Here is a 13,787-nt window from a genome sequence, read left to right as displayed (position 1 = left end):
AACAAGGATTTTCCGATGGATAACATGTAATGGAGAGATTGTTTTTTGGCTAGAACATGTAAATAATGTTGACAGGATTGGAACATCTGCTCGGCAGGTAAATATGATGATCAAAGATATCAGTATCAGCAACAAGCAACGCCGCAATTTTTTTTTTTTGGTAATACAAGAATAACAATGAATACTGAAGAAGACACGTAAGTATGTGATGTATGTTTAACGTTCATCAACTCTACTAATTTTCTCCTTTCTGTTATAGAATGTTTGTGGCAATTTATTGAGCTTAAGCTAATCTACAAAGTGCATCATCATAAATAAAGTTTCAAAAGAATTGAATCGACTGTAATACGCAAATTCGAAGAATTGGGTAGCACTATCAACAATATGGCCTTAAAAATATAATTCTTCTTAAATATTTGAAATACGGTTTTTATTTTCTCCTTTTATCGATACAATCTGTGTTCATAAACAAAATCGAAGTCCAAGGGAAGTAAAAAATCATTGGAAACTGAGTAGTCATCAGGTAGATCCAGCGGATGTCTACATGAGATGCTTAGATATTTTGGCAAATTCAAGTCGCTGTCTGCTCTTTTACCACCTCATAACAATATTAGTTGAGAAACACGTAAGTTTTTCAGTAAGTCAACGATTTTTGTGTACAACTATAAAGCATATTTCTATAAATGTCAAACTCATAAGATAAGTCTGAGTACAGTCTATAAATTTCAGCCTCAGATACATACAAAACGACAGGTACGTTTACGATCGTCTTGAAAATATGATATTCCTTATGTAAGTAAACAACACTGATTATAATTAAAAGTCAGATTTTTACTAAACTTTAATCATAAAAAAAACAATTTAATGTAGCCAAAACTTATTTAGACGAATAATTTAAAAAATATTAAGATTAAAGCAACAAGTTAACAATGTTTCTATTCACATAATATATGAATCATTGATATCTAAATACATAATTAAATCGGACACTCGTTGATATCTATATACATACTTGACATCTACATACATCGGAAATTCGTTTCAAATAATTTATAATATAATGAAAATATCAATCGTAAAGAATACAATTAACATTTAACCTTTTCGTACCAATGTTATAATATTATTAAGATATTCCTTTTTACGATATAATAAAAAAAAATATAAAAATATAACTTTGTTTTTTATAAATAAAAAATAACATTGTTCAATGACAAGTACTTTCTTAATCTTACTAATTAAACGCGAATGTTTGGCGGTATCTCCAGAAAGGCTGTATGGATATTGCTGGAATTTGGCATAGATGTGGAACATAGATTGGAAGCACACATAGGTTACTGATATATTTTTTTAAGACCGAGTGGACGGAGTTGACGGCTATAGCTAGTAACAATATAATTATCCTATATGTTCTTTTGTACTGTGGTACAAATCTATATCAAATTTCAGTGAGATCCATAGAGCCTTTCTGGAAATACTCCCTACCCAATCATCGATCTAAACTTTCCCATTATAAATACATATTAGTAAGATTAAGCAAATGTAAGATTTGGGGCACTGAAAATGGTTCGAAAGTATACATAAACAGTGTCACATACATATTACAATGAGATCCATCTTTATTAAATAAAGGTATTTGAGACTATCCTTAGGAATTTAAATAATAATGATGTAAAAAAAAAATAGTACAAAAATTATATACATTTAGCCATCAGCCATGAATATAACAAAAATGTTCTATTAACTAATATGTGATACTTAGATTATTTATCTAGTTTCACATACAATATTTTGATTAAAAACGATTATTCTATATCTAAAACTGGTATACATGTTTTTATACATTCGAGCCTTGCAGCTGTACCAATGAATCAGTTTTTTTTTATTTTGATGATCCTTTACTTTAGTCCATCAAATCTCAAATATAATCTCTAGGGTAAAAGATGTCCAAAGTATTACCTATCTGAAAATATTTCATTATATTTTTGTTATAATGACTAACGACTATTTGTACGATAACTCACGGCTCTGTTTGCATATGGTGTTAATCTTCCTTATAATAATTAAAAATTATTGTCGGCGCGATTGTACAAAACTGCAAAAGATATACAGGGGAAATACCTGCTCATTGGGGAATAAATGGACTATCCGAGGCCAACCAAAATCCCCGTTTAAAGCATATTGTTATCTTTGTTGTGTCAAAGATAATGCCAAGGACTATATGTTTTATACAGACATTTTGGTCTCAGAAACCAACGGTTACCTGATCATTCTATATCATGTATAAATCACATTGATATTATTTATATACAAGTATAATAAAAAACAAATAAAAGTTACAAAATTGGTATTAACAAATATAGTGCTTCTGCACACATGGTATTCTATAAATTTTCAATTTTATAAAAGCTATACTATGGCATGGTAAACTTTAATTTACTTTTGATTTTAATTGATGAATAGTGTTGTTACATTGTTTATCAATTTTTGAATTATTATTCAACAATTCAAAAATCGTCAACAATTAAGTATATTAAGCATATATTTGTACCTATATTTATTGATTGGTAGGCCGATCTCCTCCAATAGCAAACATCCAGTATTTCTCTTTTGCATTTGCCTTTCATTTAAAAAATCTGAAATGTAACCAAAAGAATAGTAATTTAGTAACTAATATAATAAATGTCAATGATGTATGGATGTTTGTTAGAAAGTATCTCCAGAACTGCTACATGAAACTCGCTAAAATACAGCATAATTGCAGAACATAGTCAGGAAGTATTTTTATTTAATTCCGTCGCGGATGTAGTCAATGGCGACAGCTAGAAGTAACTTAACTAAAAAAAATAAATTTTCTCAGATGTCATTATGATATCAAGGCAAGTGTAAATGGAAAAAAACAATCTTTACCTTCTCTATGACAAATAGCTTGGTGAGGTGCGGCCCCCGTGTATCAACTGCAATGCAAAACATACAAATATTGTCATTTTTTGCATTTGCCGGACAACAAATAAGAAATCTATAATATGGTATAAATTGTTACTAACCGCGCCGGCTTCGCTACTCCATTTTTTCAGACTGAGACCGGAAATTGGCTTTACTTTTGGTGCCATTGTTTGGCTGGAAAGAGAGTTAAATATCTGTATTACGTCAGGGAAAGAATAATTAAAGTTTTAATTATAATATTTCTATGTATGCTTACATTTTGAAAATGTAATGTATGCACAAAGATAGAGAATTTGGATACTAAATATGGCCGTTTGAAAACTAGATTTAAATGTATAATATATTTCATTAAAATTACCCTTTGTGAGAAGGAATTCTGTACACATTGTTCCTGTGTACCTCCTGCAATGTAACAGATACAGAATGTTAATCTTATTGCATATGTTCGATAAAGAAAAGATTAATTATAAAGTTTATTAAAGTTGAGGCTACTTTTTATTAATTTTTACTTTAATAACTCAAAAACTATTTCAAGCAATTTTCTTTGAGTAGAAAAGATTGTTAAATTGATTAAGCAGTTTATTTATTAGTAAGAATCTATTTTACAATTATTGAGATGCTTACAAAAAATATTACAAATTTAATAAATTTTCAAGTGCACATATTGACACTAGTTTGCTTTTTAAATATCTAGTTAAGAGTAAATCATACCAAAAATATCTTATTGGTAAGAAGCTAATACAAAGCACATAAAAAATAACTATTCACCAATCAAAAGATATAAGATTATTACTTACTCCACTGGCTCCATATTCCGAGATTCGCCGAGTTGCACTGTGAGTTGGCATAGTTCCATCTTGTGTTTTGCTTGAATTGGGGAGTTATAAATAAATAAATTGATAATCTCTATTACGTAAGAAAAAATATGATTATTCCATTATCATTTTTTACTTTCGGTCTTAACTTACTTTATTACTTTCTACAAAAATCACTGATAAAAAATAATGAAAAAATACATGATGCCTAAACTTTGCAATAATTTTAATTTAAGATCAACAATATTATCTTACCCTATATTCGTAGACTCAAAAAATTTATCGCATACTGCAAAGTTGTTGGAATATTTTAAAACTTTGGTAAAGTTGTAATGCTTCTTAAGGAACTCCAACATTTTCGGAGACGGCCCATCTATTGCTAGTTCATGGGGCTTCAATTTCTGATCCTAAACAATTGAGATAAACATTTCATTCGAATTTGCTTTAGCTTTCGCATTAAATCTATAGTAACTAACATATTGGAATGTTTCAACCACAAAAAGGTCTTTTACTAGTATTAATTCTGTACATCTTATACAAATTATTGTAGAAAGAAATATAACAAACAAAAAAGAGCAATATGCATGCTGATTCAGTAATTATCAGAAAAAGGAATTACAGTTGAACCTGGATAAGCTAGTGTCCAAGACACAATAATATGTTTCTCACTTATAAAGGTTTCTCTATAGCCCAAGATTCTCGCTAATGGAGATCAACCTAATTATTGGTTGATCACAATAAATATGTTGGTGTGCGAGTACGCGCCAAGGATGCAATGATAGGTTCTAGATATTTAAAAAGACTAATACCTTTACCTGTGAATTTTTATGCAGACAAGTTTAAAAATATCACTTGCATGGCATGTTTGTTTGTTAGATGTATTTATAATAGATTTTCACTGAATAAGATATATATATATTCTTGATTTTATTAAAGCAAATTATAATACAATGTTTGTGACACATTGCAATAATATTTATGGCAATACTGCATGCAGTTTTTGTATAATAAATCAAGTCTAAGTAGTATGAAACATACCTCCAGCATATAGTCATACAGCTTTTTTCCAAAACCTCTTCGTTGTTTGCAGTCTACTACGAAGAAGTCTAATATACACACAGGCGAAGCTATTACTAATTTGCTTTGTAAGTCATACAAATATAATTGTTTTACACCTGTTTTAAGAATTCCAATAACTTCACCAGCTCCCCTTAAACAAAAACAAAAACTTTGTAATTTTTTTTACCAAAATCAAATTTTATTATAGTATCAACCCTACCAACCTTAAAATGTCATAAAAATTGTGGTAAGATGAAATAAACTGGTTGTTTTTACATTACAAAGTTCGAACAATGAAAATGAGGAGCTTTCATTTACATCGATCAAACTTTATATTTTTATTATATATTGTAGATAAGTTTAGTGTAACTTGAAAATTAAATGAAACACAAAAAACAGCCTGAAGTAGTAAAGCAGCATTTTTCTATTCTTCAGTAGATTTTGTGATAACCAACCTATATAAATACTGTTCAAACTTACTCATTACTCTTGCCATCTTTGAGAATGTAAAGTTTGTGGTCTGGTGATAAGCGAAGTTTTTCAAACGTAGTTAAAGTTCTTTTTAAACCTTGAGCTTTAGTAGACATTAGCCCTATAGAATTAATAATTTCTTCCAACCTGCATAACTTAATCCTAAAATTTAAAAGATTAAGATTAGATAATAACATATTAATTAAATGATTAATAACAGGTGAGAGTATATATTGCTCACCCCAGATCTCACACTATATGTAATATAGCAGGAATTTTATTATATGTAATCGACAAATGAAATAAACAATCACGTGTGTTTGGTTGTAACAAAAATTAAAATATTTGTAGGCTGCATAAAACCGTTGTATGTTTAAGATAACAGTTAAAAAGTAAAAGATCTGCTAAATTGTTAAAGACATACCTTGTTTCTTTGTCTAAGTATTGCACACAGAGCGGAATATCCGCCGCTGTAATTTTGGAAATATCTTCTTTGAATAAGTCATTAACTGATAGAAAATTTGTGTTATTCATTTTAAGTTCGGGCACAATATTTTAAAAATCAAATTGTTAAATTCACACCAACAACTGCCAACCAAAGAGTATGTCAAAGAGTATGTAACTACTACGTAGTTGTAGTCAGAGTTGGTGAAAATTCAAACGGTTTAAATTTGTCTATTTACGTGGCAAACAATAGCCAGAATCTAAGTATTTTACGTAATTTTTTGTCACAAACAGACAAACGAAGGAAAAATATGGATACCAATGTAACGAGCGCAATAGTGGAAGGTGCTTATGGAAGATTTATTGATTTATTATAAGTTAGAGGGGTTCGGTTGGCCCATTACTTACTACCTATTTTTGCAATTATTATTTAACAACATTGAACCTACATTTTCTGATGTAAAAATATCAAAAAGGTAACTTGGCATTAAAAATTGTCTCGGTGGTCAAATGTTGTTTTTGGACCTATCCACCATGAATACACCGCCAATCTTCATACAAAATATTTCTTTGGATTATCTGTATTTTTCTCATTGGTCAGCGGCAAAGAGTATATAACTATTTCAGAGAGGTGACGGGCCATTGTTTCCAATGAAAATTTTATACCCGGCCGTGTACATTATGCAAAAAAGTCGCGTTTGTATGGAAAAGACCTGCTGTGGGACAAATTAAGCGGTTTTAACTTTTTAACGTATATTGAAATACAAAATGGTTTGGTTTTTATTTTATCAGGTCCGTAAATAATACAAAAATATTGTTTGCAACTTGTATTAAATATAAAAAAATGACCATTAAATTTTAGTAAAAGTTGTTTGGCACGACATGCTTTCTAAATTTTTGAATAAGCTAGCGTTGGACCACAATCTCACTTGATGTTAAGTGTTGATGTGATCAGCAAAATAACAAAAAAATGCCATCAATATAAATATAATTATCGTAAAACATTTATCTACGACGAGAAATCGTTGCCATAAATACCAAACAAACAAAGAACAATTTAGACAACAAAAAGAAAATATAATCCATATGAACAAACTTTATCAAGCACAAGCCGAATTAAGCACTGAGTAATTAAAACTTAGACCTATTACATCAAATAGCTAAAGTAAATATAAGACAAAGAGAGCAACAACTTTAAGAGATTTTAACCAAAATGTTTTGTTTATAAAATAATATTATAAAATTCACAATTCAGAGTATAATTAAAATTTGCCTGACAGAGGCCATTGCTTTGCCATTGTAAGCAAAGGATATTAATAAAAAACTTGAACCTCACTTTTAGCTGGCCCTCTTACTAAGAGTCTCCAGTTGAAGTGCGGCAGTCAATCTGATATACATTACGTAATAGTTCCTCTCTCAATAGTTTTCACCAATTTCTTGGCTTTAAGTTATAATTTTTGTCACAAATAATGAAGTGCCTTTAATACGACACGACAAAATTAAAAACATATCTCAAGACACAAATACTTATAAATTAGGTTATACAGCATTTTTTTTTAATTTAAAGCGAAATCAAGCCTCTTAAGCTATAATAACAGGTATCGACTTTAACACCAATATTTGTGTACATACATTACAGGTATCATGGATTTCCATTTCCAAAATCCCTGTTCAGAGACCTACTATCACTTTCTTTTTGAAACTAAGTGTGATACAGATTTTTCAAATGGGAAGAAAAACTGCTATTTGCTAATATCAGCATGATGAAGAGCACAATAGAACTAAATACACCACAGATACACAAAAACACTTTTAGATACAAAGTAATCAGTGGAATGTGGCTACAGTAAGACTTGAGTCAAATTTCACTGAAAAAAAAATGTTTTAACAATTTTTAAAAATCGTATAAAAACTTTAACAGGTGACAGATGATTCTTGGCTTTTAGCTTTTAGTTTTTCTGCCCATTGAAAGAAAGTTAAAAAAGCAAACAAAATCACAACCTAGTAAAAACAATTTAACGGAAAAAATCAAACATTCAATAAAGCAAATCATATAAAAAAAATTATATTATGACGTAAAAAACACTATACCTTGTCCAATATTTCACTTCATTCTTATTTAGCTGTGTAGATATATAAAAATGAAGTGTCTGTTACAAATCGAAATAAAAAAAAATAATTACTGCAAAGGCATAAATTGTCAAACTAATCAACATATAGTAAACAAGGTATGATATATATATCTATCTATTTGAGGAGCACCTTTTTAACATTTCAGCTTAAACTTTTACAAAATGACTAATAATCGGTTTCTGAGATCTAAATCTCTGTATAAAACATATCATCTCTGTGAATGTTTATGCATTTTCAACGGGGATTAGGTCTCAGAAACCCACAGTTAGAAATACAACATATTGATAAAAAAATAACATAAACAATTGAGAAACTTAGTAACTAATGAGAATAATTTAAGACACAATTTTCAGATCTGAATAAAATTAAAATAATAAGCAGTTTAATATTAATAGCTTAGTTGTTATCTATCTCTGGTAAGTACACATTTGATTCATTAAAAAAGAACTCTGTTTTATTAATTTACTAACAGTTTTTTTTCTAACAAAGTAAAAGTATTATTTGCATTATGCGTTCTTGAAACATAAAGTTTTGTGCCATAGAGATATAAAATAAAAAAGATTTTAAAGTTTTATTGAAACTTTTTCACGTACTATAAGTCTGTGTATTGCTTTGATATTATTATTTTTGGCTCCACATTTTGTTGCAACGCCTTTCGGTTTTAGTATGTAAAAGAAGGGAATATGTATAATGTAGTAAACAGAGATTTAGAATTAAAATGGTCAGAGTAAGCGTGGGTAATTGAAATAATTACATAATAATTACGTAGCGAAGAGATATTGGCAGTGTTGAAAGGTTTTCATTAATGTAGCAGTATTCATTCCTCTTTCGTATCTTCTACCGCAGACAGCAACAATTTCTGACACGTGTGGGTGAATTTGGCTGAAAATAATGAAATAAAGCCTTATAATAAATTTAAAAAAGTTATAATAAAATAAGTTCCAATGATTTGAAGTGCAAGTTATCATTTGAATTTAAGAATATTAAGAGAAATTATTTAACAAAATAACGTCTTCCATATCACCTTTATGCAATTTTGCGTACAATTTGCTTATGAAAATAACACATGGCGTTCTTGATATTATATTTAAAAAATTAAATGTACTCGATATAGTCTGTAGGCGTTGCGGTGGGTGGCGCACTAGCAGGAGGTAGGCGGGAACGCCCGTGAGGGTGATCAGTGCGCCCGCTGCGACCGCGCCCGGCTCACTCCACGCCGGCACCACGAGCAGCGCCGCGCTCGCGCACACGAACACACTCGGCATCCACAGAGCCACCTTCACATACCAACAATTGTGTAATTAATCATTATCCTGCTAATAAACCTTATAAATGCGAATGTTTAGATGTTAGAAAGTATTCCCCGAACGGCTGAACGGATCCCGCTAAAATTTGTAGTCTGAAAGAACACATAGGCTACTAATAAAGATTTTTTAATTCCACGCGGACGGAATCGGGGGCGCCGGCTAGTAAATATTAATCAGGTCTATAGAATATCCACAAGGCTCTATATATAAAAAGCTATAGCTTTGTGGGTTTTTGTGACTGAAACGATTTATTCTTTCAAGTTTACACAATTAGTTAGATAATATAGACATTTTTTTTGTATAATTTCCACTGTGACATATTACTTTTGCTTTCATGACCAGTAACTAATATATTACGAATAATTGTTTCTAGTTACATGTACAATATTTGAAGTTAAAAAGAAAACGTTAGTAAAAACTAACCTTAATCGGTCTCGGTAAATGCGGCTTCTTGTATCGTAGCCAGAGCACCGCGCTGCAGCTGAGCGTCGTGAAGAAAGACTCCACCACCGTGCAGTATGTTATCAATGAAGTCAGACTGTCGGGGATCAGCATGATCAGAGATATCAGCATCTGCCAAAACGCAACATCATATGATGACTACATCTATTACTTTGCAGTAACATTAGCAAATAGCCGACCTTATCGGTGCAATACCAAAAAAAATGTACAGTTATAAATAAAATCAAATTAAAATATGTTTCGAAACCGACCAGAAAGACGAGAGAAGGTAGGGGTGACATCCGAGCCACATTGATGTGGGCCAGCAGTTCGGGCATATGTCCATTGCGGGCGCCGGCGAAGCACATGCGGGATGACGTCATCACGTGCACCGACAGCCCGCCCAGCACCGCGATAGCCACCAGCGCAGGCATACACCACCGGAGCCAACCGAGCGACGCGATCGCGAAGTCCTAACATATACAAAACAATCAATAAATTTAATCAGTCCATATCAAAAGTTTTTTATAAACAACATTATCAAAGTAAAAGAAATGTTAATTTGTGACCACATCCCATAAATATAAAAAATAAGGGAACTGTAGAGAACTATGATAAGACATAACTTACAACGGCAATAGCATCTGTCGCTCTGACACCAATTGGTCCCAAAACCGCTAGGTAGGATAAATTGGCAAGTAGATAGATACCCGTAACCATAGGTAGTGAGATATAGATAGCCCGAGGTAGGTTTACAAATGGTTCCCGTAACTCTTCAGTCATGAAATTCAAGTAGTTCCTATAAGCATGTTAATTATTTTAAACAAAAGAAAACGAAATTACATACTTTAAACTTATTATTTATTTGTTAGATGCTTTGCCTTACCATCCTGAGTAAGAAAATATCCCAGAGTAAAATGCTACCGACCAATCACTGACAGATGTCTTTGTTCCGGCCCAGCCGTCTTGAAAATGTTCCACTTTACCTACAATATATTGAGATTGTTTATTATAACTTAATACAATAGTTACTATGTTTAAATTAAAAAGAATTTTTACACATTTAGTCTTCACCAACTCTTCTGGTAATATGAAATAATTATAGTGGTAAGTAAGGTTATTACACCTCTAAATTCACTATAACAATCTGTGAATTAATATTGAGACCGACAAATCGAGTTGTCCATGCCTGACCTACTTGCTTAGAAAAAACCATTTGTAAACACTATAGTTTGCACTTGTTCATAGACTACATCTCCACCTTAATTTACTATTGTAAGAAAAATATAAACTTAAATAAAATATCATAATACCTTGAGCCATCCAAACAATTCCTCCAATGATAATGACAATAAGTGCTGAGATCTTTGTAAACATGAAAATGTTTTGTACGCGAGTTGTAAACTTTACATCATATGCATTAATGAATGTTAGAAAACCTGAAACATACCTAACATTTAGTGGATTTAAATGCTTGGAATGCAAAAATGACTTTTAAATAGTTTTTTTATATGTATTTAGAATAAAAAGTCAAAGGTTAATATAGAAAAGGCAGTCAAAACATACATATATGTGAACATGTCTCATGGTGAACATTCTAACTGTGGATTCTGAGATTTCAACTGCAGCAACATTTTAGTGTCAGTATTACATATTGTTGTCTTTCTTTCTTCAAAGAGAATGTAAGAGATGATAATAATTGTATACAAATGAGATTGCAGTTTAAACCCAAAGTTACAAGAGTCTTAAATCCTACCAACCAAAACCCCAGAGAACCACAGCCCCTATTACTTGATGGTAGCAATTGTTGGCTATATATTATATTGTTGGTTATATGAAAAACAGACAATTCCATGTATGAAATGATGATTACGAGTATTACGAATTGCATAACCTATTTTTATATAACCTTTTTTAATACTTACAAATGGTGACTGCAGCTATCAGTTTTTTACTCCAAGGATCGATTGAGCAGTTAGGAAAAATTGGCTCCAATACATTGTTAGCAAATGTCAACGCCATTATAGCATTTGTACTGGGCCTACAAAGACAAGATATATTTTCCTTGAGTTACTGTATACTAAAGCTGTAAAATTATTTGATTTAATAACAACAAATTATTCTTATTTCACATTGTACACTTGAAAAACAATATAATAAAAATAAATGAGACATAACCTATAAAAAATTACGTAATTTGTCTGAATGTATCAATTAAGAAAATGTCTTACCAATTTATTTTTCACTTACCTAAATACATAATTTAATGAACACATGGCATACAAGATGTTAAAATAATAGAAGCAGACATATACTAAAGTCTAGCAACACGTAACCAAGCGATAGAATCCAAATGTAATGCAATGTAACAATGATTTAGTTTCTTCTAAGTGAATTCTTTACATGGATTTGTGGATTACAATGGGAAAAAGGTAAAAAGTAATAGGTTTATTTGCAGACTTGTGGAAATAATTGGATTGCAACATTTTAACATTGAAATCATGCAGACAGGAAGATACAAAATATTTAGGGCTTTCCGAGCACTAACTCATCTTTATTTATATTCCAAAACAGTTGATACATGCTATTCACAATGCAATATTGGATGAATGATGTTTGTGTGTAAAACAACTTGCACTTACACAAATATGAGGTTTGCATCCCACAGGTAAAGAAAAGCAGGCAATGGTCCAAATGCTTCATTTATGTAATGGTAATCTCCACCACTTTGCGCCAGAGTTGTGCCTTTGAAGATGATGGATATTTTTAACATTTTTTATGCAATACAGTGCAAGGCTCTTGGGTAGCATTTACATTATTTTGGCTGATTATTTAAACTTATATAAAATTCCAATAAAAGATTCATATAAACTTTACATAATTCCATACAAATTTTCATTCCCTATAGCCTATTGTTATTTTTCACCCTTGAGGAAAGAATTTACAAACTTTGAGTGTCATATTTATTTATGACAAATTAACAGGCCAAAAATTAAGATCCAGCTCCTAGCTCTCAAAATGACTATACTTCCATAAAACTTTTACCCCACTTTTCAATCCCTCATGACCATTTTTCCCCATCAAAAAAGCAGCCTATATCTTTCCTCAGGCTCTAAACTATCTTTGTACCAAATTTAATTCAAATCGGTTTAATTGTTTTGGCAAGAAAGCGAGACAGACAGACAGACAGAGTGACTTTCACATTTGTAATATTGAAACATAAGTAAGGAAGAAAACATAGTTGTTAATCAGATTTTAACATAGACTGGGCTACTATAAATTGCCATAAACATAGTATGTGCCACAACCAATTGTGAAAAAGACATCAAACTATGGGGGAATGGACATACACATATGGCTTAAAAGTGCAGGCTTGTGTCAGGTAAAAAGATCAGGTCAGTAAAAATGTGTTTTTATTATTGTTCACCCCATTAGATTGCAACGGCCTACAATGAGTTAGGGGCAAAATAGACTGCTGAGACCTTATACCATTTATGTTAGTAATGAGATTGCAGTCCTAATATGAAAATTAATAATTATTTGTGAAAATGAAAATATTAAATATGTAATTGTATTAAATAAAAAAAACATTGATCTTCTTGATCTGTGTTAGTGATTTTCATGATAGTGTATATAATGAAAAGCTATAATACCCACTTAAAAATATTAAAAAAAATCGGTACTAACCTAATTCAGCGTATGACATGGCGCCTAAAGTTGCCAAAATCCCGCATACACCCCATACGGTTAATGCTCCCCACACTGACCCGGTTTTTTCTAAAACTTCCTTGGGTGAAATGAAAATACCACTACCGAAAATGATGCCTAATATTATAGCGACACCTTCCAGCAGTCCCAATTGTTTACGCATTTTAACCCGTTCCTCACTCATTTTTCTTATATTGTCTCAATACGAAAGCACGAATAATAATGGTTTGCGAAACTTGCTATGATACTCGATCGTGTAATAGATGAAGTTAACCTACATTGACTCACGAGTAATTGACCTTTCACATTTTTAATTATAGCTTTAAATTAAAATTGACGGTAAGACTAATTAAAATTAATAGCTCTATGACATAAATTATACCGAAAGTATAAAAATAAATTATAAACAATGTAAAAAAATTTAACAATTTCGATAAAACCTAACTGTCAAAATAAAACGTCA

At 31.0% G+C, this 13,787-nt stretch overlaps 2 protein-coding genes across 2 annotated transcripts; both read right to left on the bottom strand.

The window, feature by feature from the left end:
* Positions 1-1,249: 1,249 nt before the first annotated feature.
* On the bottom strand, positions 1,250-5,911 carry LOC106113651 (alpha-tubulin N-acetyltransferase-like). The gene is made up of 9 exons (XM_013306494.1): positions 5,716-5,911; positions 5,301-5,453; positions 4,800-4,971; positions 4,017-4,168; positions 3,744-3,813; positions 3,305-3,348; positions 3,048-3,120; positions 2,911-2,957; positions 1,250-2,636 (listed from the first exon to the last, which is right to left on the bottom strand). Exons 1-8 carry the CDS (start codon positions 5,823-5,825, stop codon positions 2,916-2,918), a joined length of 816 nt encoding a protein of 271 aa, XP_013161948.1. The 5' UTR covers positions 5,826-5,911; the 3' UTR covers positions 1,250-2,636; positions 2,911-2,915.
* Positions 5,912-6,704: 793 nt separating this feature from the next.
* LOC106113862 (solute carrier family 7 member genderblind) lies at positions 6,705-13,698 on the bottom strand. Its single transcript, XM_013306903.1, has 10 exons — positions 13,304-13,698; positions 12,259-12,361; positions 11,542-11,657; positions 10,930-11,055; positions 10,503-10,602; positions 10,247-10,415; positions 9,889-10,089; positions 9,599-9,748; positions 8,974-9,145; positions 6,705-8,750 (listed from the first exon to the last, which is right to left on the bottom strand). Exons 1-10 carry the CDS (start codon positions 13,506-13,508, stop codon positions 8,686-8,688), a joined length of 1,407 nt encoding a protein of 468 aa, XP_013162357.1. The 5' UTR covers positions 13,509-13,698; the 3' UTR covers positions 6,705-8,685.
* Positions 13,699-13,787: the final 89 nt, after the last annotated feature.

This window comes from Papilio xuthus, unplaced genomic scaffold (assembly GCF_000836235.2).
Source record: "Papilio xuthus unplaced genomic scaffold, Pxut_1.1 DF828177.1, whole genome shotgun sequence".
NCBI lineage: Eukaryota > Metazoa > Arthropoda > Insecta > Lepidoptera > Papilionidae > Papilio > Papilio xuthus.
This window is presented reverse-complemented; position numbering and strand designations above follow the sequence as displayed.